This window comes from Oryctolagus cuniculus, chromosome 10 (genome assembly GCF_051225735.1).
Source record: "Oryctolagus cuniculus isolate XC-2025 breed Fujian yellow rabbit chromosome 10, ASM5122573v1, whole genome shotgun sequence".
Classification (NCBI taxonomy): domain Eukaryota; kingdom Metazoa; phylum Chordata; class Mammalia; order Lagomorpha; family Leporidae; genus Oryctolagus; species Oryctolagus cuniculus.
Window position 1 is genome coordinate 100878610 of NC_142876.1, and position 27541 is coordinate 100906150.

The 27541-nt window shown below is 56.4% G+C and overlaps 4 protein-coding genes across 15 annotated transcripts in view; 3 read left to right on the forward strand and 1 right to left on the reverse strand.

Moving 5' to 3' along the window:
* The window catches only part of IP6K1 (inositol hexakisphosphate kinase 1), a 74271-nt gene extending 58042 nt beyond the window's left edge, over positions 1 to 16229 (forward strand). For 4 of the 5 annotated variants that reach the window (XM_089306276.1, XM_002713200.6, XM_008260654.5 and 1 more), the window contains exons 3-6: positions 1786 to 1996; positions 9465 to 9646; positions 12395 to 12570; positions 13033 to 16229. In XM_089306276.1, the coding sequence (XP_089162402.1) occupies positions 1786 to 1996; positions 9465 to 9646; positions 12395 to 12570; positions 13033 to 13542 (1079 nt within the window). In that variant the 3' untranslated portion in view covers positions 13543 to 16229. Of the gene's footprint in view, positions 1 to 1785; positions 1997 to 9464; positions 9647 to 12394; positions 12571 to 12734; positions 12942 to 13032 lie in introns of all 5 variants that reach the window. The other variant, XR_016214821.1, reaches the window with a different exon arrangement.
* Positions 16230 to 16536: 307 nt separating this feature from the next.
* Positions 16537 to 19424, forward strand: GMPPB (GDP-mannose pyrophosphorylase B). 2 transcript variants are annotated; one of them, XM_002713199.6, is made up of 10 exons: positions 16537 to 16715; positions 16808 to 16941; positions 17072 to 17152; positions 17242 to 17290; positions 17422 to 17564; positions 17735 to 17893; positions 17978 to 18056; positions 18129 to 18256; positions 18831 to 19013; positions 19093 to 19424. In XM_002713199.6, exons 2-10 carry the CDS (start codon positions 16813 to 16815, stop codon positions 19222 to 19224), a joined length of 1083 nt encoding a protein of 360 aa, XP_002713245.1. In that variant the 5' UTR covers positions 16537 to 16715; positions 16808 to 16812; the 3' UTR covers positions 19225 to 19424. The 2 variants fall into 2 exon arrangements, with proteins under 2 accessions (XP_002713245.1, XP_089162404.1); XM_089306278.1 differs by lacking the exons at positions 17422 to 17564; positions 17735 to 17893; positions 17978 to 18056 and having other exon boundaries at positions 16580 to 16715.
* Positions 19394 to 27541, reverse strand: part of RNF123 (ring finger protein 123) — a 34438-nt gene continuing 26290 nt past the window's right edge. For all 7 annotated transcript variants that reach the window (XM_051852430.3, XM_051852429.3, XM_070050802.2 and 4 more), the window contains 13 exons: positions 27332 to 27509; positions 26250 to 26324; positions 26029 to 26116; positions 25848 to 25935; positions 25678 to 25762; positions 24291 to 24430; positions 24010 to 24198; positions 23847 to 23922; positions 23637 to 23721; positions 20238 to 20380; positions 20010 to 20104; positions 19847 to 19932; positions 19394 to 19763 (listed from right to left, as the gene is read on the reverse strand). In XM_051852430.3, the coding sequence (XP_051708390.2) occupies positions 19604 to 19763; positions 19847 to 19932; positions 20010 to 20104; positions 20238 to 20380; positions 23637 to 23721; positions 23847 to 23922; positions 24010 to 24198; positions 24291 to 24430; positions 25678 to 25762; positions 25848 to 25935; positions 26029 to 26116; positions 26250 to 26324; positions 27332 to 27509 (1488 nt within the window). In that variant the 3' untranslated portion in view covers positions 19394 to 19603. The remainder of the gene's footprint in view (positions 19764 to 19846; positions 19933 to 20009; positions 20105 to 20237; positions 20381 to 23636; positions 23722 to 23846; positions 23923 to 24009; positions 24199 to 24290; positions 24431 to 25677; positions 25763 to 25847; positions 25936 to 26028; positions 26117 to 26249; positions 26325 to 27331; positions 27510 to 27541) is intronic.
* On the forward strand, positions 20827 to 22655 carry AMIGO3 (adhesion molecule with Ig like domain 3). Its single transcript, XM_089306275.1, has one exon. It carries the CDS (start codon positions 21000 to 21002, stop codon positions 22515 to 22517), a length of 1518 nt encoding a protein of 505 aa, XP_089162401.1. The 5' UTR covers positions 20827 to 20999; the 3' UTR covers positions 22518 to 22655.

Consider the following 27541-nt stretch of genomic DNA (forward strand, 5'->3'; position numbering starts at 1 on the left):
TGGTGCCAGCGTCCCATATGGGCACTGGTTTGAGTCCTGGCTGCTCATCTTCTGATCCAACTCTCTGCTGTAGCCTAGGAAAGTGGTAGAAGGTGGCCTGAGTCTTTGGGCCCCTGCACCTGTTTGGGAGACCCAGAAGAAGACCTTGGCTCCTGGCTTTGGATCGGCACTGTTCCAGCCAACTGGGGGGGTGAACCAGTGGATGGAGGATATCTCTCTCTCTCTCTCTCTCTCTCTCTCTCTCTCAATTCCTCTCCCTCTCCCTTTCCCTCCCTGCCTCTCTCTCTGTGTCTCCTTCTTTTTCTGTGTAACTCTGACTTTAAAGTAAATAAATAAATAAATCTTAAGGAAAAAAAAAAGCATGTGGGGCCTTTTTTTCTTTTGTTTTTCAAAACCTTTTCAAATTTGATTTCTGGGTATTGTGTATGTCTTAACTTTCTTGGTAATGATCCAGAAGAAACTATGAACAATGTGTTTGATAAAAATAGATAAAACAAACTTTTCTGTAGGGATAGCATAGAAAACAGAAAGGTGTTTCACCTTGGTGATGCTGGGGCAGAAGGTCTGTGTGGTGTGGCTAGAATAACCTGATGCTGCTCAGTGCAGTCAGAACATATTTTTGGGACTACCTTGGAAGGAGAGGTGTTGATACCTATTTCCAGCTGACACTACCAGATCTAAAAGATGGAGGACATGGGGGGCCAGCATTGTGGTGCTGTGGGTTAAGCCACCACCTGCAATGCAAGCATCCCATATGCATGCCGGTTTGAGTCTCAGCTGTTCCACTTCTGATCCAGCTCCCTGCTGATACACTGAGAAAGCAGTGGAAGATGGCCTGGATGGAGTTCCAGGCTCCTGGCTTTGGCCTGGCCCTGCCCTGGCCATTGCAGCCATTTGGGGAATAAATCAGCAGATGGAAGATATTTTCTCTCTATCCCTCTCTCTGTCTTAAATCTTTCAAATTTAAAAAAGACTACATTTTTTTAAAAGATTTATTAATTTATTTGAAAGGCAGGCAGAGTTACAGAGAGGCAGAGAGAGGTCCTCCATCTGCCTGGTCTCCCATGCAGGTGCAGGGGCCCAAGTCCTTGAGCCATCCTCCACTACTTTCCCAGGCTGTAACAGGAGCTGGATCAGAAATAGAGCAGCTGGGACTTAAACCAGCACCCATATGGCCCCAGAATATATCTTTTTTAGAAAGCATAAGAGGGGCCGGCGCTGTGGGGTAGCAGTTAAAGCTGCTGCCTGCCGTGCCAGCATCCCATGTGGGTGCCAATTCAGGTCCCAGCCACTCCACTTCTGATCCAGTTCTCTGCTGGGAAGGCAGTAGAGTATGGACCAAGTCCTTGGGCCCCTGCACCCATGTGGGAGACCCAGAAGAGGCTTCTGGCTTCAGATCAACCCAGCTCTAGCCGTTGCAGCCATTCTGAGGGGTGAACCAGCAAATGGAAGATCCCTCCCTCCCTCCTTCCCTTCCTCCTTCCCTCTCTCCTTCCCTCTCTCTCTCTCTCTGCTCCTGCCTCTCTAGCTCTGCCTTTCAGATAAATGAATAAATCTTAAAAAAAAAAAAAAAAGGAAAAGCATAAGAAAAAGAGGTTGGGAAATACAAATTTATCCAAGTTCAAAGGTAAACAGTAAACTTAGTGTTGGAGTGTTTAATATCTTCTGGGTCTGGTGTTACTGCAGTTGATATCTGTGTGCTGTGGGAAAGCACGTGTGACAGTCTACTGCATTGACCCCATCTGTGTTGCTGTTTGTTGACTGCTGCCCTTCTTTTTTCAATAGGTGTGGTATCTGTCTGTTTTGAGGGGGACAGTGATGGTTACATCAACTTGGTGGCCTACCCATATGTGGAAAGTGAGACCGTAGAGCAGGATGACACACCAGAACGAGAACAGCCTCGGCGCAAGCACTCCCGCCGCAGCCTACACCGGTCAGGCAGTGGCAGTGATCACAAAGAGGAGAAAGGCAGCCTGTCCCTCGAGGCCTCTGAGAGGTAAGTGGGTATGAGCGAAGCTGCAGCTGTATGTTGTGTCCTCCTGGCGTAACTATTCTGGGCATCCCTGGGGTCCTGACAGAACAGGGGAGCAGGGCTTGACGTTAGGGAAGATGGCTGGTGTTCTAGGGCCACCCACACAAGTGTGATCTCTTCTGTGTGTTGCATTACCCCAGTGATGCCTCTTTCTGGATGTTTCTGTACCTGGCTCTGAGAGAGTAAAGCCGTCTCATTCCTCTGAAAGCAGGGATGCCCTGTGATGGTGGTAACAGTTTCCTGGCTTTGTTAAGTCTTGTAGCTATAGGGTGGGAGACTGAAATGCGTTAGTGCACAGTGAGGCCCCAGATGCCTTCTGACCCATAGGCTGTAGAGTCCTTCAGGCTAGTGTTCCCTAATGGTTTTGTTCTCAGCCTCTCTGAGAATCTGATGTCAATCTTTTTTTTTTTTTTTTTTTAAGATTTATTTATTTGAAAGTCAGTTACACAGAGAGAAGAGAGGCAGAGAGACAGAGACAGAGAAGTCTTCCATCCAGTGGTTCACTTCCCGATTGGCCACAGCGGTGGAGCTGCGCCAATCTGAAGCCAGAATCAGGAGCTTCTTCCGGGTCTCCCACGTGGGTGCAGGGGCCCAAGTCTTGGGCCATCTTCTACTGCTTTCCCAGGCTGTAGCAGAGAGCTGGATTGGAAGTGGAGCAGCCAGGACTCGAACCGTGCCCATATAGGATGTTGGTGCTTCAGGCCAGGGCGTTAACCCACTGCACCACAGCGCTGGTCCCTGATATTAATCATTAATCCTTCCCCTGTACCAAAATTAATTGCATTAGAAATTTATTTTTTTCTCATAGTTTATAAAAATAGTGTTTATGAAGAGTTACGGTTCTTGAAATTTCATGCAGGAATTAATGTGGACTGCATTAGGATGGTTGTAATCAAAAGGACAGACAAGGGGTGGTGATGTGGTGTGGCAGTTAAGATGGTGCTTGGAGCACCTTCATCCCATCATCGACTGCATGGCTCAAGTCCCAGCTCCACTTTCTGTGCTGCTTCTTGCTAATGTATTCTGGGAAGGCAGCAGATGAGCTCAAGTACTTGGGCTCCTGCAACTCATGTGGGAGTCTTGGATGGAGATCCTGCCCTCCTGGCTTTGGCACAGGCCAGCCTGGGCTGTTTGAGAGCATTTAAACCAGCTGGTGGAAAATTGGTGATCTGTCTGTCTCTCTGTCTCTGTCTCAGACTCTCTCTCTGCCTTTCATTAGGATTTTTTTATTTATTGTAGAGATAGAGTTACAGAAAGAGGGGGAGACAGAGAGAAAGGTCTTCTATCCGCTGGTTCACTGCCTAGATGGCCACAATGGCCAGAGCTGGGCCAATCCAAAGCCAGGAGTTTCCTCCGAGTGTCTCATGTGTATGCAGGGGCCCAAAGACTTGGCCATCTTCCACTGTTCCCTAGGCCACAGCAGAGAGCTGGGTCAGAAGTGGAGCAGCCGGGACTCGAACTGCTGCCCACATGGGATGTCGGCACCACAGGCAGAGGCTTTAACTCACTACTCCACAATGCCAGCCCCTCCCTCTCTGCATTTCAAATGAATAGCTTTTTTTTTTATTTTTATTTTTTTTTATTTTTGACAGGCAGAGTGGACAGTGAGAGAGAGAGACAGAGAGAAAGGTCTTCCTTTGCCGTTGGTACACCCTCCAATGGCCGGCGCGGCCGGCGCGCTGCGGCCGGCGCACCGCGCTGATCCGATGGCAGGAGCCAGGAGCCAGGTGCTTTTCCTGGTCTCCCATGGGGTGTAGGGCCCAAGCACCTGGGCCATCCTCCACTGCACTCCCTGGCCACAGCAGAGAGCTGGCCTGGAAGAGGGGCAACCGGGACAGAATCCGGCACCCCGACCGGGACTAGAACCCAGTGTGCCGGCGCCGCTAGGCAGAGGATTAGCCTAGTGAGCTGCGGTGCCGGCCAAATGAATAGCTTTTTAAAAATGACAGATGATAAAAGTGTTGGCAACAATGTGGAGAAATTTGAACTTTTCTACATTGCTGATGGGATTGTAAAGTGTTAACAGCCGCTTTGGAAACAATTTGGCAGTTCTTTGAAATGTCAAACCCAGTAATTCAACCACTTGATATATGCCCGAGAAAATTAAATACATTTATTCACCCAAGACTTGTATATGAATATTCTTAGCACTATTTCTAATAGCCAGAAAGTGAAAACCACTCAAGTGTCTACCATCTGGTGAATGGATAAATAAAATTTGGTATGTCCATACAATGGAATATTTAACCATCAAAGGAATAGAGTTCTGATACATTCTGGAACATGGGTAAACCATGAAGACATTTGTGTTCTTTCACTTAACATAAAGAGAACATACTGTATAATACTGTTTATGTAGTTTTCAGAACAGGCAAATCCATAGAGAGAGAGCAGTGTGGTGCTTACTTTCTGTTAGTGGTTAGGAGACCAGAAATAGTGAGGAATAGGGGACAACTGCTAATGATAACAAGGTTTGCTTTTGGTGTGATGAAAATATTCTGAAACATAATGGTAATAGACAAAGATTTATGTATGTATGTATATCTATGATTGAAAGGAAGAGTGACAGGTAATCTTTTTTAAAAAATTTTTTTTAATTATAAAGACTTTATTTATTTGTAAGTCAGAGTTAGAGAGAAAGAGAGAGAGGTCTTCCATCCACTGGTTCACTGTCCAGATGGCCTCAACGGCCAGAGCTGCGCTGATCCGAAGCCAGGAGCCAGGAGCTTCATTTGGGTCTCCCATGCTGGTGCAGGGGCCCAAGGACTTGGACCAACTTCTACTGCTTTCCCAGGCCATAGCAGAGAGCTGGATTGGAAGTGGAGCAGCCCAGACTTGAACCGGCACCCATATGCGATGCTGGCACTGCAGGCGATGGCTTTAACTACTGTGCCACAGCGCCAGCCCCAGATGATCTGATCTGCTAGTTCACACCCAAATGGGTGCAATAACCAGGGCTGAGCCAGGAACTCCATCTGGGTCTCCTGCATGGGTGGCAGGGATCCAGATGTTCATGGGCAGTCACTCGCTGCTTTCCCAGGTCATTAGTAGGGAGCTGGAAAGAAACAGTGCAGCCAAAACTTCAACTATCATTCCAGTGTGGGATGCGGGAGTTCTAAGTGGCGGCTTAATCTGCCACAGCACAGTGCTGCCTCTTGTTAGTGGTGATATTTTACAACCTTGTGAATCTAGTGAAAAAAGAATCACTGAATTATAAAAATAAGAATTTTTTTAAAAAAGTTATTTTACTTGAAAGAGTTATACAGAGAGAGAAGGAGGCAGAGGGAGAGAGAGGTCTTCCATCTGCTGGTTCATTCCCCAAATGGCCACAACAGTCGGAGCTGCACCAATCCGAAGCCAGGACTCAGCAGATTCTTCTGGGTCTCCCACGCTGGTGCAGGGTCCCAAGGACTTGGGCCATCTTCTGCTTTCCCAGGCCGCTGCAGAGATCTGGATCGGAAGTGGAGCAGCCGGGTCTCGAACCAGCGCCCATATGGGATGCTGGCACTGCAGGCAGCCGCTCCACTCGCTATGCCACAGCTCCAGCCCTTAAAAATAATAAAATTAAAATGAACCAGGGCTGATGATGTGGCATGGGGGTAGAGCCGCCACCTGTAATATCAGCATCCCATATGGGCACTGATTCATGTCCTGGCTGCTCCACTTCCAAATCTGCTCTCTGCTAATGCACCTGGGTGGGCAGCAGAGTATTGCCCAAGCGCTTGGACCACTGCTCCCACGTGGGAGACCCAAATGAAGCTCCTGACCCCTGCCTTTAGCCTGGTTCAGCCCCAGCTGTTGCAGCCATCTGGGAGGGTGAACCAATAGATGGAAGACTTCTCCCTCTCTCCCTCCGTAACTTAGCCTACTAAGCCTCATCACTGGCCCCTAAGGATTTATTTATTTGAAAGAGTCATAGAGGCCGGCGCCGCGGCTCACCAGGCTAATCCTCCGCCTAGAGGCGCCGGCACACTGGGTTCTAGTCCGGTCGGGGCGCCGGATTCTGTCCCGGTTGCCCCTCTTCCAGGCCAGCTCTCTGCTGTGGCCAGGGAGTGCAGTGGAGGATGGCCCAGGTGCTTGGGCCCTGCACCCCATGGGAGACCAGGAAAAGCACCTGGCTCCTGGCTCCTGCCATCGGATCAGCGCGGTGCGCCGGCCGCAGCGCGCCGGCCGCGGCAGCCATTGGAGGGTGAACCAACGGCAAAGGAAGACCTTTCTCTCTCTCTCTCTCTCTCACTGTCCACTCTGCCTGTCAAAAAAAAAAAAAAAAATGTAAGAAAGAGTCATAGAAGGAGAGAGAGACACAGATAACTTCCATCCACTGGATCACTCTCCCTGTGGCCGCAATAGCAAGGGCAGGGCCAGGCCAAAGCCAGGAGCTTCATCCAGGTCTCCTACGAGGGTGCAGGGACCCAGTTACTCCAGAACCCCAGCCCCAAAGCACTTTTTTTAGTGCTTCCCCTTTTCTCCCGAGAGGCTTTTCTTGACTGATGACTGAGGAGGCCTAAGTTGGTCATTCAAGTGACAAGCAGTGTTCTCCTAGTCCCCTTGTAGTTGGTAGCTGCTGGTAATCTCTGAGCAGCTGTTTGAAGTGGGCTTGCTTTTGTTCTCTTGAGGTACGGAAGTTGCTTCATTAGTCACCTGGTGAAGAGCTAGGGAACAGAGTAACAGGAAGGTCTGCCTGTGCCCAGGTTCGAGGCCCTGTTCTGAAAGTGGCAGCTCTAGACTGCAGTGACTAGACTTCTTAGCAGAGAATCTAAATTTTCCAGGAAAGAGTCTTATTTCTTTATGAGGGCTAGACTTTTAACATCAGGTGTCGTGTCTAGTGTCACAAGGAACCTATCCAGAAAGAGGACTTACTTAAGTTTACTTGACACATCAGTCAATCTTGCTGTTTCCTATAGGGGGTCACAGAAAAGGTATCCCAGTCTCTGCAGTGGCCCACCAGAAGGAAATGAGGGTTTTGTTATGCTGAGAAGCACAAGTGCACTCCTGTACAGCCAGTGTTTCACTGCTCGCCCAAGTACCTGACCCTTTGGGGAGGGTCACCGTTTCTGGCACATACAGTAGCTTGAAACTAGGATTCGTTCCACAGTGGGAGGAAAGGCCAGCAGTTCTGGAGTGGAGAGAGGCAACTGAACTGGCTGTAGGGTTCTGCCTCTGCTGTGAGCTTTAGACCTGCTGGAAGATTCCAGGGCACATGACTTCACCATGGTGTGATTTTTTTGGCCTATCAGTGTAGAAAAACAGTACTGATGGTTCAGGCAACTGTCTATGTTTGTGTCTAATAAAATTGTGGCAGAGTTCCATTATTTTCTTTGGAGTTAATGTCTCCCCAGAATTCCTTTGTGCTATAATTTTTTTTTTCCTTTTTAGAAATAAAATTTTCAAGTGAAGGTATTTGGTGCAGTGATTAAAATACCCTGCCTGGGATACCTGCATCCCATTTTGGAGTGGCTGGGTTCAAGTCTTGGTTACACGTCCAGTTCTAGCTTCCTGCTAATACGTGCACCCTGGAAAGCATCAGGAGATGGCTCAGGTGGATCCCTGCCCCTCACATGGGAGACCTGGATTGAATTCCAGGCTCCTGGCTTCAGCCTGGCCTGGCCCTTGCTATTGTGGGCATTTGGAGAGTGAACTAGTGGATGGAATATCTCTTTCTCCCTGTCTCTATCGCTGCCCTTCAAGTTAAACGAAAATAAATAAAAATAAAGAAGAGATAAAATTCCTTGACTTGAATAACTTTGTGTCTTCAGTGGGCAAGAACCTTATCCTAGTCTGCCCAGGGTATATGATGTCTTGTATTTTTTTTTTTCTGCCGTCCTCCTCTCAGGCCTGATGCAAAGACACTCAGAAGAATGATGTCATACTCTTTCTCTGAATCTTATTAAAGGAAACTTCCAGATGTTATGGACAAGTATAGAACGGTTACTCATGTCCATGTTCCACCTTGCTTTTTTTAGTGTGAAACTGCATTTATATCACATAATTAAAATTTTATTGCTATAAAATATACAAAACAAAATGACCACTTTATTGATTTTTAAGTGCACGGCTTGGTGGCATTGAGGGCGTTCACGCTGCTGAGCATCTGCCTCCCCCTCCTCAGAGCAGTTTGGGAATAAACTGTTCTGTTTTTTAGTTCTATGAACTTAACAGTTACTTCATATGAGAAGAATCATAGAATATCTGTTCTATTGTGTCTGGCTTAAGTTCATCTACACTGTAGCGTATATCTGAATAGTATTTCATTGTATGTGTATACCACATTCTGTTTGTCCCTTTACTGATGGATACTTGGGTTGTTTCCATCTTTTGTTTATTGTGAGTAATGCTGCTGTGAACATTGGCATACAAGGATAGTTTTGAATCCTTGTTTTTAATTCTTCTAGGTAAATTGCTTGGTCATATAATTCTATGTTTAACTTTTAAAAACATTATTTTTGGGCCAGTGCCGCAGCTCACTAGGCTAATCCTCCACCTGCGGCACCGGCACCCCGGATTCTAGTCCCAGTTGGGGTGCTGGATTCTGTTCCAGTTGCCCCTCTTCCAGTCCAGCTCTCTGCTGTGGCCCGGGAGTGCAGTGGAGGATGGCCCAGGTGCTTGGGCCCTGCACCCGCATGGGAGACCAGGAGGAAGCACCTGGCTCCTAGCTTCGGATCAGCGCGGTGCACCAGCCGCAGTGCGCCAGCCACAGTGGCCATTGAGGGGTGAACCAATGGAAAAGGAAGACCTTTCTCTCTGTCTCTCACTGTCCACTCTGCCTGTCAAAAAAAATTTATTTTTTATTAGACAACTCTTGTTTGCTGATTCACTTCTCAGATGCCTGCAGTGGCTGGGCTGAGCTGGGAGCTGGCAGCACAATCTGGGTCTCCCATGTGGGTATCGGGAGCCCAGTTCCTTGAGCCCTCATCACTGCCTTTCAGGGTGTGCATTGGTGGGAAGCTGGAGTCAGGAGGCAGGAGCAGGAATTGAATCCAGGCACTCTCATGCAGGACACAGGCATCTTAGCCCCTAGGCTACACACCTGCTTTCTGGTTAACTTTTTCAGGAACAGCCAAACTATTTTTACAGTGGCTGTACCACTTTACGGTCCCATTAGCAGTGTAAAAGGGTTCCTGTTTCTTCATATTCTGGACAACACTTACCCCAGTTTTTTTCTTTTGATGATAGCTATCTTCAAGGATGTAAAGTGGTAGATCATCACAGAATTTAACACAAAAAATTATTTTTCAGACAGTTTTCATAGACATAAGGGAAAAACCCTGTGTCATTCAGTGACCTTCGTTGTGTCCGGAGCCCTTGTACCACCTGTCAGCAGGGTTAGCGGGTGGCAGATTGGGCCTGGCCCAAGTCTCCCCTACTCTTTGCACTGAGACCCAGAGGATGACTTACGAGAATTCCTTGGCAATGTGTGTATTCTTCTTCTTAGCTCCCAGGAGGCAAAGAGTCCAAAGGTGGAGCTACACTGCCACTCCGACGTCCCTTTCCAGATGCTGGACGGCAACAGCGGCCTGAGCTCTGAGAAGATCAGTCACAACCCATGGAGCCTGCGCTGTCACAAGCAGCAGCTGAGCCGCATGCGCTCCGAGTCCAAGGACCGAAAGCTCTACAGTATCCTTGCGGCCCGTGGCTGAGGTCCCTCATTTCCAGGGACACCTCTCTGACCTCATCTCCCTGTTCATAGGCTCTTGCTTTCCTTTCGTTAACATGTTGTTTTTTCCGCATGCTTTTCAGGTAGAAGCTGACTGAAGGTTCCTAAGACGTGGCAACCTAGCACAGTTCTGTCTCTGTAATGATAGAAATGCTCTGTACCTGTGCTTTTCAGTGTGGTAGTCACTGTAGTCACTGGCCGCGTTGCATAGCTGACATGTGTTTATTGTGACTCAGGCACATTTACGTTGTAATTAAAATTTACATTTAATTACGTTTAAGTCACATGTGGCTCGTGGCTATCATGTTGATAAGTGTATGTCTGGAATCAGATTTTTGTCTGGAATCAGATTTTAAAAAATGATAAATACTATGCCTGTGAAACATAAAATAATGAGGTTTTGTTTTCAAATGAATTTTTAAAATTTAAAAATTTTGAGAGGCAGAAGAGACATACAGAGAGCTCTCATCTGCTGGTTTACTCCCCAGGTGCCGTGAACTCAATCCAGATCCCCTGTGTGAGTGGCAGGAACCCAATTAATGAAGCCATCACTGCTGTCTCCTAGGGTCTGATTTAGCAGGAAGCTAGGGTCAGGAGCTGGAGTAACATGTTGAACCCAGTCAGCTTGGCATTCCTAATTGCCAAGCCAAACACCTGCCCCATAAAGTTGATTGTTCTTTTTATCTAATTGAACGGCAGACTTACGGAGAAAGAGAGAGAGAGATCGAGATCTTCCATCTGGTTCACTCCCGAATTGATGGCAACAGCCAGCACCTGGCCAGGCTGAAGCCAGAGCCAGGAACTCCATCTGGGTCTGCTACATGGCTGCAGGAGCCCAAGTACTTAGGTCACCATCTGCTGCTTTCCCAGATGCACTATCAGGGAGCTGGATTGGAAGTAGAGCTGCCCAGGACATGAATTAGTGCTCCCATGGGGTGCTGGCATCACAGGTGGTATCTTAACCCACCGTGCCTTGATGCTGGCCCCTAATTTCAAGATGCTAAAAAGTATGGTAAGTCTTACATGTACTATACTGAAGCAGTAGACATCTAACAACAAATCCCGCCCGAGAAGCTGAGGGAAAGCACATGGAGTACTTCACATGTAGATAATGCGGTTAATTTTCACAGCCATCTGTAGAGGGAGGTTGTAACATTGATTCCCATTTTACAGATGAAGAAGTGGAAGCATGGGGTGAAATGTGCCTGAGCTAATGAGTGATGAAGCCAAGATGAAGAGCCTTTGCTCTCAGGTGCTGTTGGGAGGTTCCTGCAGCCTCCTCAGCTTTCATCATCATTGGTTTACAGGTTACAGCAGGTGATGACGTTGATTACAGGCCAAATTTATCGGTTTTCTGTTAAGTTTCTTTCCATAGAATTGGGAGGTATTAAATGTTCATTATCAGAGTGGTGCCGAATGTCTGTCCTCAAAAATGTGATTACCTTCCAGCATCCAGATGTGGCTTTGCAGCCTTGGCAAGCATGCAGCAACTCCCTACCTTTTATACAAAAGCTCAAAGAAAGAATGTTGCAAGTAGTATATTTGGATGAAGATAAGAATGTAAATGCCAGGATATTAGGGCTATAGAGCTACTTTGAGCAGTAGATCCTAATGTATTAAGTTTGAGTGTATATTCTACTGGCTTGAAATTGAGTGAGATCCAGCGTTTTCTGAACTTTGCCATTTGAGCATGTTAGAAACTGTTTTCCTCATTTTTGTAGTGATGCTGTGAAGATAGCTTGCTTAGATCTTAGGCTTGGGTGAGGTGCTGGTTTACTGGTGATAAGGATGTGTCCAAATCTGTCCCTGGCTGCTTGACTGTGTATTGCCTGCAAGATAGATCTGAAGGATAAAACATGAGTGGGCATGGTGTAAGCACACAGTGGGAAATTATTTAGCCCTGGAAAGGAGGGTCTTCTGGTACATGCTCATAGCATGGTGAACCTTGAAGACACCATGCTGGATGAAATAAGCCAGATGCAAAAATGGCTGCTGGGAGAGCCGGCGCCACGGCTTACTGGACTAATCCTCCACCTGTGGCACCAGCACCCCAGGTTCTAGTCCCGGTTGGGGTGCCAGATTCTGTCCCAGTTGCTCCTCTTCCAGTCCAGCTCTCTGCTGTGGCCTGGGAGTGCAGTGGAGGATGCCCAAGTGCTTGGGCCCTGCACCCCATGGGAGACCAGAAGAAAGCTTCTGGCTCCTGGCTTTGGATCAGTGCAGCGCTGTGGCGGCCATTTGGGGGGTGAACCAACAGAAAAGGAAGACCTTTCTCTCTCACTGTCCACTCTGTCCCCCCCCCCCCCCAAAAAAATGGCTGGTAGGATTCCACTGACGTGGTACCCAGAGCAGACACATTCACAGAGGCAGAAGGGAGAACAGAGGTTCCCAGGGACTGCAGGCAAGATTGGGGAGCTAGTGTTTCATGGGCATAGAGTTGCAATTGAGGAAGATGAAAAAGTTAGAGATGGATGGTGGTGATGGTTGTGCGTTGTGAACTGTGTGTTTTAAAAAGGTGAGATTTATGGTGTGTATATGTTACCACAAAACATTTTTATGAAGAAGCCAGAGCACATAGCCCACACGAGAGGCGGTGAGTTGAAGACTGATCACATCAGTGGAGAGCGCCCTCTCCCATGAGAGACGCGCACTTGTGCTCTGCTGGCTGGGCAAGGCCAGTGTTCTTGTTGTGCTCCTTGACCATGGCTCAGAGTTCCTCCTGCTTGAAAACGTGGTGCACCACTTCAAGTACCCCTGTGTGCTGGACCTGAAAATGGGCACCCGGCAGCATGGTGACGACGCGTCGGCCGAGAAGGCAGCCCGGCAGATGAGGAAGTGTGAGCAGAGCACGTCCGCTTCGCTGGGTGTCAGGGTCTGTGGCATGCAGGTGAGTCAGCCCTGGAGGGAGCCTGGGTGCTGCTGCCTGCCACCAGTATCCTCCTGCTCCGTTTTTTGGTCCAGAGTTCCTCTGAGAAGAGTCGCGGGGGTGTCCTTAGGCGTGTCTTGCCTGAGCCCTCTGTCCTTACCTGTTGACCTTGATCTGGACTCCAGGTACAGAGCCACTCTGAGAGCCTCCTGCCTCAACTTTGGGGCAAGAGAAATTCTTGTCTGTCAACAAGATGTTCTGAATTAGAGACTATCTGAGCCCCATAGCAGCTGGAAGGAGGGCTCCCAAGGTGACGGCAGGAAACTCAGCATCTGGTATTGGCTGTCTTGGCGCTTGATGGGAAAACCTGAGAAGGTGGCTCTCCAGCTGGGGTAGGTGGTGAGCGGAGAAGCTCAGGGCCATCAGAGTGCCTTCCAGAGCATGCTTCCTGGTAACTCACCTGTGTGTCTTCTGGGGTTTCAGGTATACCAGCTGGACACAGGGCATTACCTCTGCAGGAACAAGTACTATGGCCGAGGGCTCTCCATCGAAGGCTTCCGCAATGCCCTCTATCAGTACCTGCACAACGGCCTGGACCTGCGACGCGACCTCTTTGAGCCTATCCTGAGCAAACTGCGGGGCCTCAAGGCTGTGCTAGAGCGGCAGGCCTCCTACCGCTTCTACTCCAGTTCCCTGCTTGTCATCTACGATGGCAAGGAGTGCCGCTCTGAGATGCGTCTCAAGCACCTGGACATGGGGCTCCCTGAGGTGGCTTCACCCAGTGGCCCCAGCACCAGCCCCAGCAGCACCAGCCCTGAGGCAGGCCCTTCCTCTCCACCCAAGGTGGATGTCCGTATGATTGACTTCGCACACAGCACATTCAAGGGCTTCCGGGATGACCCCACCGTGCACGATGGGCCGGACAGAGGCTATGTGTTTGGCCTGGAGAACCTCATCAGCATCATGGAGCAGATGCGAGACGAGAACCAGTAGGCCTGGTTCTGGGCCCCCAGAACCCTTTCCTCTTCACCCGCAGGCAGGGACCATTGCTCTGAACTCGCCAGGAGGACACACAGACTTGCTTTTAAAGGGTTATATTTCTCTTTGGTGTAAACTAAAAGAAATGTTTTTAGCTGTAGCCTGGAATCCATATATATAAAATGAAGGAGGGCACAACATACGTCCTCTCAGCCAGGCTCCTTAGCTCTGTGGCTCTGACTGCTGTGTCCAGGCTGATACAGGAAGGCAAAGATGCCCCCGGTGGGCGTGGCAACAGGTACAGGGTGCCCTGGGACATTGGTTTCTCTTGCCTGGATCTCTGGCTACAGAGCCCTGCTGATTGTAGGGTGAAGCCCTGGGCTGGCGCAGGGCCCCTTCATGCCCACTCATCCTTTGTTCCTCTGAATTAGAGAGGATTGGCCATCCACCTTTTGGGGGCTTTCCAGTCTCCTCCTGCTGCAGGTGTCAGCCAGCTCTGTAACAGGTGCCTCAGGGCACAGCAGAGCTGACTGCCCACTGCATCCTTCTCAGTTCGGCCTCTGGTGTGGGGCGAGATTCGTGAAGCTGAGCTGAAGCCAACTCACGGCAGTGCGCAGGCCCTGGGTTCCTCAGGCACCCATTGGCAGGCCAACCTGCTCCTCCTCTGCCCGCAACCCCGGCCAGCCTGTCTCACCGAGATCCCTTGCCTAAGGAGGCCACTGCTTTCTGCCCCACTGAAGGGGACACAGCTCTGTGGGCTGGCCTCAGGGTCTCTGGTGACTCTGGCCCTGACAGTATTTGCAGCTTCCTGCTTTGGGTTGGAGGCCACTGCCTCTAGTTAGGGTAGCTGTGCTGCCTCTGGTGGGCCACTCCTGCCAGGGCACAAGGGCTGTGGTCCACTCAGGGTCTCACTTTCCCCCAGGCCACGCTCAAGACAGCAGCCTGTTGGGAGGCAGCCCAGCTCCTGGGCCTAGAGGAAGAACCTTAAGCTTGTCTATTCATAGGGACATTGGGCCCTGGGTGCAGGTGCCCAGATTCTGCTAACGAGAATGTCTGTGTTTGATCCTGGGCTCCCTCAGTTTGTCCATTTGTTCACCCACCCGCCCCTGTCTCCGGGAGGCTCCCCCTGGGGAGGAGCGTCGGTTTTCAGCGTGTACTGATTTCCTTCATGCTCTCCTCAGTGCAAGATTCCCTGGCCGTTTCTGAGGTTAGCTTTTACGCCGGTGCCCTTCCTCAGCAGGTGCTGCGTGTCAGAGACCTGGTAACAGGACGGGTTGTAGACGGCACTTCCCCGCTGGCTGAGCGCCTCCCCAGGGGCCTGGAGCGTGGCGGCCTTAGCACTCACTGGGGCAGTGAAGGCTCAAGAAGCCAGCCTTCTTTCCCATCCTTGTCGTCTCCCTGCTGCCTCTGACACGGGTGGCCAGGTGACATAGCACTCAGCCATTGCCAAGGTTAGCACCCTCTCCAAACCTGGGGCCACCATCGTCCCCTGGGGCTTTGTCCCTGTCTTGGTGTTGAAGGTAAACCTGCTGGCCTGTGTTAGTGAAAGATGATGTGGTCCTTGGCAGTGCAGCTTCTTGAGAGGGCTCCTTGAAGGATCCCATCCCCCCGCTCTCTGACCCTGGTGCCCATGGGGCAGGTTCCCATTGCTTGGGCCTGGGAGGGGCAGTTTGCCTGTTTCTGGTTTGTAATGACCATCTTCTCTCTTGTACCATTCTGTGGCTTCCTTAGTGTAGACAGTCGTTCCCTAGCAGGGTAGGGGATAGGACAGAGGGTCTGGGGCCACTCTGGACTGCCCAGTTTGTAGATTGGGGAGCAGATTCTGCCCTGTTCTGCTGCTGCTCACAGCGAGGGAGGCTGTCCCCACTTACACTCAGTGTTTTCCTGGCACTAAAGAGGAAGGGCCTGCAATCTCCTGCTGCTTCCCAGGGCAGGGACCTCTTCAGCACTTTGACACCTGCAGACAGCCAGCCCTGTTAGGGATGAGGTGTGTGCGTGCACATACATTCTCTTCCTGCCAGGGCTGCTTCTCCCTGTCCCTGCTAGGCCCTGTCTCCCCAGCCCCAATTTGGGACCAAAGTGCAACGTGGGATCATGGGTTGGGGCCCTCAGGTGACCCCTCTAGTGCTTTCCTGGGACAAGCTGACACCAGCCCCCGGGATTGGATGGGATGGTGGTGCTTAAAGAGGAAGGGGACCAGTGTAGCAACTTGCCAGGGGCCCCGCCCCTACCCCTCTGGGCCTGTGCAATGGGCGTGGGGATTCCCAGCAAAAGCCAGGGGCCTGCGCTAGTTCTGTAGCTGCTGTTCACGCGCTCACACCTGGCCACGTGCACGTTCCCTAGATGCAGATTGCTTTGAACTTTAAAACTGTACCTACCATGTGGTTATGTTTGTGTCGATTTAAATTTTTAACGGGAAAAAAGCGGAGAACCCTGGGAAGGACTTAGTTCCTTTGCTTCTCCGGGGGAAGTTCGGGGAATCGCTCTCTGCGCTTTCATAGAAACTCAGCCTGTCCACGCCTCCCGAGGCCTGCGTCACATTCGACACGTGGCTCCGCCGGCTCGGCGCAGTTGCTTTTTCTCGGGACCCTGCGTGTGGGAGGGGTTGCTTGGGCGGAGCCCGCCCCTTTCTGTGCACCTAGCGCTGCCCGCCCCGCTTGTGTCTGAGATCGTGTATGTCCAAATAAAGCCGCTAGAAACAAGTGTGCCCGCGTCTTTGTGAAAACCTCGTGGCTTCCGGAAAGACCGGCCTAGCAGGCTGCCAGCCTCATCGCCGCCGCCGGCTCCATCCTCGTCCCGCTCGCCCGCGCCGAGGCTGGGGGAGTGCAGCTGCGTCGCGGCGGACGCTGGGAGGGATAGGGGAGGAGGCCGCGCCCTTGCCGCCAGTTCCGCCTTTGGATCCGCCAATGAGGAGCTGACCCGCTGGGTCCCGTGTGGGTCCCCATAGCAACCCGGCGCGCTCAGCCTCGCATTGGCTACGTCGGTTGCTGCGGCGCAGACCGGCGCTCCGACGCGGCGGCGGTGCCACGTATGCGGCAGCTGATTGGTGCGCTCCAGGACACGTCACTGGCCGCGCCGGGTCCGGCCCGAGTTCCGGGCCCGCGGCCCTCTGCTCCGCGTTTGCTCCTGGTTTGTGGCGGCCCGGCCCTGGCGTCCGGCGGAGAGTGGACCAGGTGGAACCAGAGTCGGTCAGTCTGGCTGGCAGAGGGCGCGGGGCGGGGCACGGCCGGGCGGGCCGCTCCGCCTTGGCTCCTGGGACTGAGTCTCCCGTCGCCCGCAGGCGCGATGAAGGCACTGATCTTGGTGGGCGGCTATGGGACACGGCTGCGGCCGCTGACGCTGAGCACTCCGAAGCCACTGGTGGATTTCTGCAACAAGCCCATTTTGTTGCACCAAGTGGAGGCCCTTGCCGCGGTGAGGTCCGGGGACAGGGTTGGGCCAGGCGGGACGAAAGATGGCTGGCGACGGGACCGGCGGAGGGGTTGGTGGGAGCCTGTGCCTCCCCTGCTGAGCCCTCCTGCCTGTCCGCTGTGCTGTCCAACAGGCAGGTGTGGACCACGTGATCCTAGCTGTGAGCTACATGTCGCAGGTGTTGGAGAAGGAAATGAAGGCGCAGGAGCAGAGGGTGAGGCCTTGACTCTTGCCCTTTTCTTTAGTGCCTGGCCAGCTTCCCACCTTGAGGGAGAAGTTGACCAGGTGATTTCTCCCTTCCAGTTGGGAATCCGAATCTCCATGTCCCATGAAGAGGAGCCTTTGGGGACAGGTCAGTGCAGATAGGAAGCCCCTTGGGAAAGGTTTAGAGCTTTCGGGAAAGGGAAAGACCTGGCCTGGGTGGAGTCCTGGTCCAGGTGTTCAGAGCCTTAACAAGGCGGCACCTTGGTCCTGTTTCCCTAGCTGGGCCCCTGGCCCTGGCCCGGGACCTGCTTTCCGAGACGGCAGACCCTTTCTTCGTCCTCAACAGTGACGTGATCTGTGACTTTCCCTTCCAAGCCATGGCGCAGTTCCACCGGCACCATGGCCAGGAGGGCTCCATCCTGGTAAGAGACCAGGTCTTCCTGCTCTAACATTCCCTCTCCCCGTGCCCAGCCTTGAACCACCTCCTTTCGTTACGGGTATGGAGCTGTGCAGCATGTATCTTTGAAGAGATCAGAGCATGCACGTCCAGGTTCAGGAACGCTGGACCAGGCCTGGGCCCCCCTGTATTCAGGTGACCAAGGTGGAGGAACCCTCCAAGTATGGTGTGGTGGTGTGTGAGGCTGAAACAGGCCGTATTCACCGCTTTGTGGAGAAGCCGCAGGTGTTTGTGTCCAATAAGATCAACGCAGGCATGTACGTCCTGAGCCCTGCCGTGCTGCAGCGCATCCAGGTGTGTAGGGACAGCTGCTGGGGGGCTGGGCTGGGACAGGCCCCTGGCGCCATGACCCTGCTCACGAGCTGCCCACTCCCACAGCTGCAGCCCACGTCCATTGAGAAGGAGGTCTTCCCCGTTATGGCCAAGGAGGGGCAGCTATATGCCATGGAGCTGCAGGGTGAGGCAGGGAGGCACAGGGTGGGGGTGGTCTGTGGCTGGGCTGAGCCCCCTGATGCACCCGTCCCTGCAGGCTTCTGGATGGACATCGGCCAGCCCAAAGACTTCCTCACCGGGATGTGCCTCTTCCTGCAGTCGCTGAGGCAGAAGCAGCCCGAGCGCCTGTGCTCGGGCCCTGGCATCGTGGGCAACGTGCTCGTGGTGAGCTCCCTGCCCAGCCCCTGCTGGTCAATTTGTTAAAGATTTATTTATTCATTTGAAAGGCAGAGTTAGAGGCAGACGCGGAGAGACGTCTTCCGTCTGCTGGTCCACTCCCCAAATGGCCACAACGGCCGGAGCTGAGCTGATGGAAGCCAGGAGCGTCTCCGGGTCTCCTGCGGGGGTGCAGAGGCCTAAGCCCTTGGGCCATCTTCTTTCCCAGGCTGTGGCGGAGTAGCCGGGGCGGCACTGTGGCATCGCCTCCTGCAGTGCCCACATCCCATGTGGGTGCCGATTTGAGTACCGGCTGCCCCACATCCAGTCCAGCTCCAGCCATTGTTGCCAGTTGGGGAGTGAACTGGAGGATGGAAGACAAATCTCTGCCTCTGCCTCTGCAATAAATAAATCTTAGGGGGGAAAAAAAGAAAGGAGGGGAGCAGCCGGGACTCGGACTGGCGCCCATATGGGATGCTGGCATTGCAGGCAGTGGCTTCATGGGCTAGGCCCCCAGCCCCTTATCGGTTCTCTCAGGCCTGGGTGACAGGTGGCCCACTTGCACTTTCCCCGTGGCCCTCAGGACCCAAGTGCCCGGATTGGTCAGAACTGCAGCATCGGCCCCAACGTGAGCCTGGGGCCTGGTGTGGTGGTGGAGGACGGCGTGTGCATTCGGCGCTGCACGGTGCTGCGGGACGCCCACATCCGCTCGCACTCCTGGCTCGAGTCCTGTATCGTGGGCTGGCGCTGCCGTGTGGGCCAGTGGGTAAGCCTGTGGGTGGGGCCAGGTAGGCGGAGGGGCGGGGACGCACTGTGGCTGACGCAGCCTGCTCTGTCCCCCGGAGGTGCGCATGGAGAACGTGACTGTGCTGGGCGAGGACGTGATCGTCAACGACGAGCTCTACCTCAACGGGGCCAGCGTGCTGCCGCACAAGTCCATCGGCGAGTCGGTGCCGGAGCCACGCATCATCATGTGAGGGCCCCGCAGGCCGAGCTGCCGTGCCCTCGGGCCGGGGTGAGGGCCCTGGACTTGCGGGGGAGGACTGAAGGCCACCGGAGCTTGTTGGACACCTGCCTTCTCCGCGGGCTCCCCACTGGGCACCCTGCACATGGCCCACTCCCCCGAAGAAGGGCCGCGGCCAGGGCTGTCTGGAATAATAATTTAATGCTCGCTGTGGCCCTGACTCCTAGTTCAGCTCAGGCACAGTTAGGGCCGTGGCTAGGCTCCCACCAATCAGACTGCACACAGGCTAGGAGGTTGGAGGTGGCAGGGAAGGTGGCAGGGTGAGGGGAGCTCATAAATAGGGCCCAGCCTGGGGTCTGGGTCCGAGGGTGGAGGTTCCAGAATGCTGTGGGCTAGGCAGCCGAGGAGGTGGAGGTGGTGGTGGTGGTGGTGGTGGCGGCGGCGGCGGCGGCACTGGCACTGGCTCCCTTCTCCCAGTCCTCTACTGACACAATGGTGGCTTTGCAGAAGAAGCAGTCCTTGTTGTTCATCAGGTGCTGATCGATGCAGGCTCTGCAACACCGGGGCGGGGGGCGGGGGTGAGCGCTGCACGGGGTCCCTGTGCCCCTACCTGCAGATGCCTGGAGGCTACTTACTTGCAGGACTTGTGGCCACAGGGCTGGAACACGGCAGAAATGGGGTGGGCGTAGCAGATGGGGCAGAGGTCCTCCTCACTGGTGGGCTGTAGGAGGGAGCGTTAGGGCGGGCTCAGCTGGGGCTGGACGCTGCTGTCTGTGGGTGTGCGGCGCTCCTACTCACCAGGGAAGCAGCTGCTGCCTGGGCGGAGGCGGAGGTCAGGTGCGCCAGCATCTGTTCCACCTGGGCCAGCTCCTCAGCACTGATGTAGTCCGCATCTGGGGGGCAGGAGGTGGGGTCAGGCCCACTACGGCCCTGGAGCCTAGTGCCTCCCTTGTCCCAGTCTGGGAGCCGGCTGTTCTTGGGGCTGAAGACCACGCCCAGTCTCTGGTCTTGCCCTAGGCCACTCACAGCTCTGCAGGGAGAAGCGCTTCCGGTCAGGGGCAGGCAGGGCAGCGCCAGGTGCTGGGGGCTCTGGTTGCCCCAGAAGGTAGCTGATGGAGCGGAGCTGGAAGCAGGGGTCAGCCAGGAGCACGGACGTGGCTCGCTCTGTCCTGGGGAGGGGCGGGTTTAAGGGCAGTGAGAAGGCTTGGGGCCAGACAGGAGTCTCAGGGAGCAGGGGGTGTGGCAATTCCGACCATCCATTAGCACACCCTTTGGCCTTTTCATCTCCCTGCTGCTTAGCCAACCCTCCGAGGTCCCGGATTCCAGAAAGATCCTACACAGCCAGGCCACCGTAAGGTACTCAAAGCCCACAGTACATTAACCCTTCCAAGCTACTTCAAATAAACAAACACGAATAGCTTAGAGACGTTCTTGCCGGATTCCCAACCGCTGCCCTTGGGATAGTGGCCCTCTGCTCGCGCCCCCTCTGGCGGCCACCCGGGACGCAGCCGCTCCGCCCCTTGCGACGGGAACCAATGGGAGCCGAGCGCCCCGCCCCCTGAGCCATGGCCTCCCGGGGAGTATTTAGGAGCCCGAGCGGGGCAGCACCGGGAGGCGGCTAGGAGAGCCGACCCAGGCGCGGAGTGCAGCGCGGCCCCGTCTCCCGCTGGGGGCCGTGGAGCGGCTGCAGCGCGCCTGGTGCCGCCTCGGCCCCAGGCCGTCCTTTGAACCACAGCGAGAGTGGGTGAGTCCAGGAGCTGCGACCCGCGCCCGGCCGCCGCCGCCACCATGGCCTGGCTGTTGCTGGGCGCAGTGCTGTGCATGCTGCGTGTCGGGCTAGGCACTGAGGGCTCCCCGCCTGCTGCGCCCCACAACTGCCCCTACAGATGCGTCTGCGCTGCCGACCTGCTGAGCTGTGCGGGTCTGGGGCTGCAGGACGTACCAGGTGCGTTACCTGCCGCGGCCGCACACCTCGACCTGAGCCACAACGCGCTCCAGCGCCTGCGCCCCGGCTGGTTGGCGCCCCTCTCCCGGCTGCACACCCTGCGCCTAGACCACAACGCGCTGGATGCGCTGGGTCGCGGCGTCTTCACCAATGCCAGCAGCCTGAGGCTGCTGGATCTATCCTCTAACGCACTGCGGGTCCTTGGCCGCCACGACCTCGACGGGCTGGGGGCACTGGAGACGCTGTTCCTGTTCAATAACCGCCTGGCGCACCTGGACGAGCACGCCTTCCACGGCCTGCGCGCACTGGGCAGACTCTACCTGGGCTGCAACGAACTCGCAGCCTTCTCGTTCGACCACCTGCACGGCCTGGGCGCGCCGCACCTGCGGACCCTGGACCTCTCCTCCAACCGGCTGGGGCACATCTCCGTCCCCGGGCTGGCAGCGCTGCCGGCCTTCCTCAAGAACGGCCTCTACCTGCACGACAACCCGCTGCCCTGCGACTGCCGCCTGCACCACCTGCTGCAGCGCTGGTATCAGCGGGGCCTCAGCGCCGTGCGCGACTTCGCCCGCGAGTACACGTGCCTCGCCTTCAAGGTGCCCGCCTCCCGCGTGCGCTTCTTCCAGCACAGCCGCATCTTTGAGAACTGTTCGGCTGCCCCAGCCCCGGGCCTCGAGCCACCGGAAGAGCTGCTGCACGCGCAGGTGGGTGGGTCCCTGAGGCTGCACTGCAACACCAGCACCCCGGCCGTGCGTGTGGCGTGGGTGTCACCGCAGCACGAGCTGCTCGTGGCGCCCGGCTCTCGCGACGGCAGCATCGCGGTGCTGCCCGACGGCAGCTTGGCCATAGGCAAGGTGCAGCAGCAGCACGCAGGCGTGTTCGTGTGCCTGGCCGTCGGGCCGCGCCTGCACCACAACCAGACCCTTGAGTACAACGTGAGTGTGCACTTCCCGCGCCCGGAGCCGGAGGCTTTCAACACGGGCTTCACCACGCTGCTGGGCTGTGCCGTGGGCTTGGTGCTGGTGCTGCTCTACCTGTTTGCCCCGCCCTGCCGCACCTGCTGCCGCTGCTGCCGCAGAGCCTGCCGCTGCTGCTGCCCGTGGCCTCGCGCGCCCAGCCCGCTCCAGGAGCTCAGCGCACAGTCCTCGGTGCTCAGCACCACGCCACCAGACGCGCCCAGCCGCAAGGCCAGCGTCCACAAGCACGTGGTCTTTCTGGAGCCGGGCAGGAGGGGCCTCAATGGACGCGTGCAGCTGGCAGTCGCCGAGGACTTGGATCTCTATAACCCGGTGGGCCTGCACCTCAAGGCCAGCTCCGAGTCTGCCAGCTCCACGGGCTCTGAGGGGCTCATGATGAACTAGGGGCCCAGACCTGGCCGGGCCCCGCCCCCTGCTGCAGGCAGAGAACGGCCGGAAGCTGCTGGAAAGCTCTGCACGGTCTCCCACATCCCGCGTGGGCCTCGACCTAAACCGCGATGGCCCCGCGTGCTGGCAGAGGGGTCGGCCTTAGCTGCCTCTGCCTCGCTGGGCGTGTAGTGCTGCTCTCCCTGCACACTCCCAGTGCCCGCCGGCGGGAGCTGAGTGCTGTTAGAGCCCTGGCACTGCAGCGCCAGGCCCCCGACAGGCTGCGGCAGCTTGCCCAGGAGGTCGCTCAGATCTAAGGAGGGGCTCCCAGGGACAGTAAGCCCCCACCTTCCAGAGGGCAGGGAGACAGACCTCCCCTCGGGTACAACACAACTTGCCCCTCCCCACCACCCTCCCTGCTCACAGCTTCAGCACGTCAAGCAGAGCCTGGTGGGCAGCCATACCCCGTGGGCGCCCGGCGTGAGCCCCCGCCCGAGGGGCCGTGCCCTCTCTGGGCAGAGGCGTCCATCACAGCCTGTCCCGTGGGCTCGTGGGACCACAGTGCAGGGCGTCCAGTGGTAAAAAGCCTGCCGAGCTCGGCCAGGCTGGGAGCGCCGGCCGGAACCCCATGTCCCTCGGGGGCAGGAGCCTCTTAAGCGCTGGCGCGGGCTGCAGTCTAATGGCTGGGGCGGTGCCCGGGCCTCATATGCATCTCACCACTCCTAAGAACGCGGGGGAGCGGGGGGGGCTGGGGACCCTCGAGGGTGGGGGTTGAGTGGGGAATCCACGGTGGCCCGGCCCCTGCGGTTGTGGAGTTTCTTAATAAAGGCGGTGCATGCTCATGCCGGAGCCTTGGCAGGTGCGGGGGCGCTCCGCGTCAGGCCTGGGTCCAGCAGCGCTCTCGCAGTGAGGGAGGCCCTCACCCCCACCCTGGCCCTCGTGCGCCGCCTGAGGCACGGCCACAAACCCCGCCCTGCGGGGGTCCCTGGTTCTCCTGCCCACCGGCTGTTTGGGCAGTTCAAGCCTCACCCTCTTCCCTGTGCTCCAAAGCCTGTACTGAGTCCCATTTCCACGACAGGCACACTGAGCCCCTAAGACACACGCAGCTCCCACGGGGGGCCCGCCCCCAGCACTCACTCTGAGGACGGACCGTGCACCAGGAGCCGCACCAGGATGCCCGTCACTGCCACCAGAATGGGGTAGTGGTCCACGCTCTCCAGGCCTAAGGGAAAGGTAGGGAAGGGATGACCCCAGGTGGCCCACAGCCCCAGGCCTGGCTGACTCAAGGGCGAGCCTGGCCGTCCCGCTGCAGACAGGCCGCCAGGAGCCGGGCACCCAGGTCCTCACCAGGCAGCCGCAGGGTGACCACACGGTCAAACAGGTTCCGCTCAGCTGTCACCCGGTTCAGCACCTGGTTCAGCAGCTGTGAGGGCAAGAGCCCATTGGTGGATGGGCAGGCTCGCATCAGGGCGTCCCCGGGGTCCCGCCCTCCTTGCCCGGATGGACACACCTGTGCCAGACGCCGCAGCAGCATCTCAGAGGTAGGCCGGGCCCAGTCGAGGAATATCTCGGGCACCAGGGTGATGGTCATCTCCAGGACACGCAGCAGGCTGACCGAGAGGTCAAAGCAGGTCGCACATACCTTGAGCTGCCGGCTGTCCACGAAGTTTCGCTCCAGGCGCTCTGCAGCCTGCTGGATCTGAGCCCCCAACACATGAGCAGGAAGCAGTGACAGCCTGACTGACCGCAGAGGCCCGCGACCCCCGGCCCGCAGGCCCCACCGCAGCCCACCTCTTGGATCATGCCGATGAACTCCGAGAAGGCCCAGTTGAGCTGGTTCAGGACGCTGTTGAGGAAGCTGGGCGCCACGTCGGGGCCCTGCCGCAGCAGGTCCGCCATGTGCTGCTGCAGCAGCGTGGAGGGGCAGGGCTCTGCGGGGCACAGGAGCTGGCGTCGGCAGGGGCTCCAGGACAGGGGCCCCTGCGGTCTGTCCCTGTCCTCACCCTCCGCCCTGAGCACAGATGGCTCCCTGGCGATGCTCAGGTCAGGAGGACAGGGGCGGGGGTTTAGGGCTAAACCCACCCTCTCCCTTGGCTGTACAACCACAAGCTCCCGCACCAAAGCCCTCCTAGCCAGAGCAGCCGCATGGCTCTGGGCCCCTCTCTGAAACTCTGGGTCAGACCTAGCCAGGGCGACTTGGATCCTTCCCCCCCGATTTCAAAGCCACCTCCAAGAGCCCACTCCTGTGCCTGTTGTCCTCTGTTGTGCTCCTCTGCCGCCCTTGGCCTGGCCTTGGCACATGGCCGAGGAGGTGGGCGCCATGTCTGGGCTGGCGGGCAGCAGTAACCAGAGCTCTCAGCCGCAGCTGGCCCGCATGCCTCCCCTCCCCTCCCGGTGCGAATCAATAGTCCCTGCCGCAGCAGGCTGGTATCCGCTTGCGGTTCAGTTCCGCCCCAGAGACAGGACCAAGACAATCGGCAAGGGCTTGCTGTGTGACTTTGCACAAGGCACTTGGCCTCTGTGGGGACACCTCTCAGACCAAGACACAGTCCCCAAGGGCAGACACACAGCAGGTGGCCGAGAGAGCCATGTTGCGGGGTGAGCCGTGCGTGGCGGGCCCTCTGCAAGCTAGACAGCCCAGGACCCTGGGCCAGGCTGTGGTGAAGGGCTTAGGCTCACCAGACTTTGCTGGACCCTCGACAGACAGCACAGCCTCTGTTCCCAAATGCCCCTTCCTCCAGGAAGCCCATGAGCACCCTCTGGGACTCTGGCCGACCTCCAATCTGTGCTTCCAAGCCCTCGCCACATGTCCAAGGCTTAAGCCAAACCCTGGTTCTGGGGCCAGCAGATGACAAGGAGCAAAAGGACGCAGTGCTGGGACAAGGCCAGAGGTCAAGGAGCTGGCTCAGAGGGCGAGGCAGAGTTCACTGCAGGAGCTGCCGGGGGCTGGAGGGATGGGGCCTCCTCACAGTGACCCCTGCAGGCGTGCAGGCCCGGAAAGCACACATGGGGCTGAGGAGCAAGTGGGAGCAGCCCAGAGTCCCTGGGCTGGAAGGATGCAGAGAAAACGGAAACCCCAGAGGCCAGGCAGGGGCTCTGGGCCTAGCACAAGGCCAGGAGAGGCTGGAAGAGCCTCCAGGAACCCGAGCGGTAGGCACTCACCTGACCCGATACTTACTCTGCAGGCTGGGCAAACTGGCATCCTCGGGCTTGGTTTTCAGCAGGTGTGGCAGCCGTGTGTAGCGGTACCCAAACCCACAGCCCTGGGGGACGGATGGCAGTGGTCAGCAGAGCAGGGCAACCTCTCCATCCAGCTGGCCACAGCCACCCCCTCCAAGTCAGGCTTACCCTCCAGAGTCGCACCAGGATCCAGTTGGTCTGCGCCCAAGGCCGTTGCTCATAGGGAGCCAGGAGGCTCCTCACCATGGCAACACGCCTGTGAGGGCAAAGGGGTGGGAGTCCGGGGATGAGGCTGGGCACGTCGTGTGCAGGGCAGGGTGTGTGTGCCTCCCCCCAGACCCCCACTCACTGCTCCTCGGGGATCCGCTCCACAGCCCGCAGGGAGTGTGGGTAGCACACATAGCTGGCCAGGGCCTGCATCAGCGAATCTCGGATGTCTGCCGGGATAGGCCGGGCCTCAGCAAGTGCCTGGCCGGAGCCCTGGCCGCATGTCTTATGCCCATTCAGAATGCAGCCCACCAGGGCTGCCAGCCCAACCCCATCCCCTGGGCCCTCTGCAGGGCTTCTCACCAGTGCCCACGATACGCGTGTCGGCAAAGTGCTTGGCAAGGATGGCGGCCAGGCGTGTGAGGGTCTCTTCGTAGCCTGCAAGGGTGTGCAGTAAGAACTGGGAGCAAGGGGCTGGTGCTAGGGCTCAGTGGGTTAACGCCCTGGCCTGCAGAGCCAGCATCCCGTATGGGCGCCGGTTCTAGTCCCAGCTTCTTCACTTCCAATCCAGCTCCCTGACAGTGCACCTGGGAAAGCTGTGGAGGATGGCCCAAGTCTTTGGGCCCTTGCACCATGTGGGAGACCCAGAGGAAGCTCCTGGCTTCGGATAGGATCAGCTCTGGCCATTGTGGCCATTTGGGGAGTGAACCAGCGGATGAAAGACCTCTCTGCCTCTACCTCTGTAACTCTTTCAAATAAATAAACAAACCGGGAGCTGGGAGTGGGGGATCCCGAGGCAGGAATGCCCCTGGCAGGGTGGAAGGATCCAGGGTGGCATCTGGGGACATGGAGCAGGGCACTCACTGGCTGCTGGGGAAGGGGCAAAGGCAGATTCACTGTGGGGTGAGGACAGGTCCTGGACTCAAACCCGTGTCAGCACATGTGCCTATGAGCTGCACTCAAAGCCCCCGGGCACCCACAGCTCTGCCTCTGAATACAAAAGCCCACGCCGAGGCCAGGGTGCAGCACCAGGCAGGCCAGAGGCCCGACACTCAGCCCGACCCAAACCTCGGGTGCCCGGCCCGGCCCAGCCTGGAGTCAGTGTCTGCCAGAAGCCCCGAAGTGAGCCATTCCGCGCCGACCCCTGCCACACTCGGACACGGCAGCCACCTGGCAGCACCAGGAAGGAGAGGAAGGGGTGAAGGCCATGGGTCCCTCACCCTGCACTCCGCCTGGCCCGGGGAGGAGCGCTTGGTCCTGAGGCTGAGGCTGCAGGTGCCAGGGAAGGGAGCAAATGTTGGCTGTGGGCTGACGCAAGCAGGAACCTGCTGCCCCTTGTCCCTGTGGGGTGCACGCTGCGGGCAGGGGTGGCCCAGACCAGGGCTCATGCTAAGGGCCCCCTTGGTGCCACCCTTCCCTCACCCCAGCCAGAGTGGTCCCATTACCTGGGAGCTCCTCCATGCTGTGCACAGGGCCAAAGTAGTTCTTAAGAGCGCTGTAGCTGTTGATGGCCACGCTCAGGTAGAACTCGGGCATGAAAGCAAAGAGAGAACCCGTGCGATCGCCATGCTCGATGGTGCGCAGGCAGACACGCAGCAACCAGTAGATGTCCAACATCTTCTCCTGCAGAGAGCACACGGGGGCCGCTGGGCTGT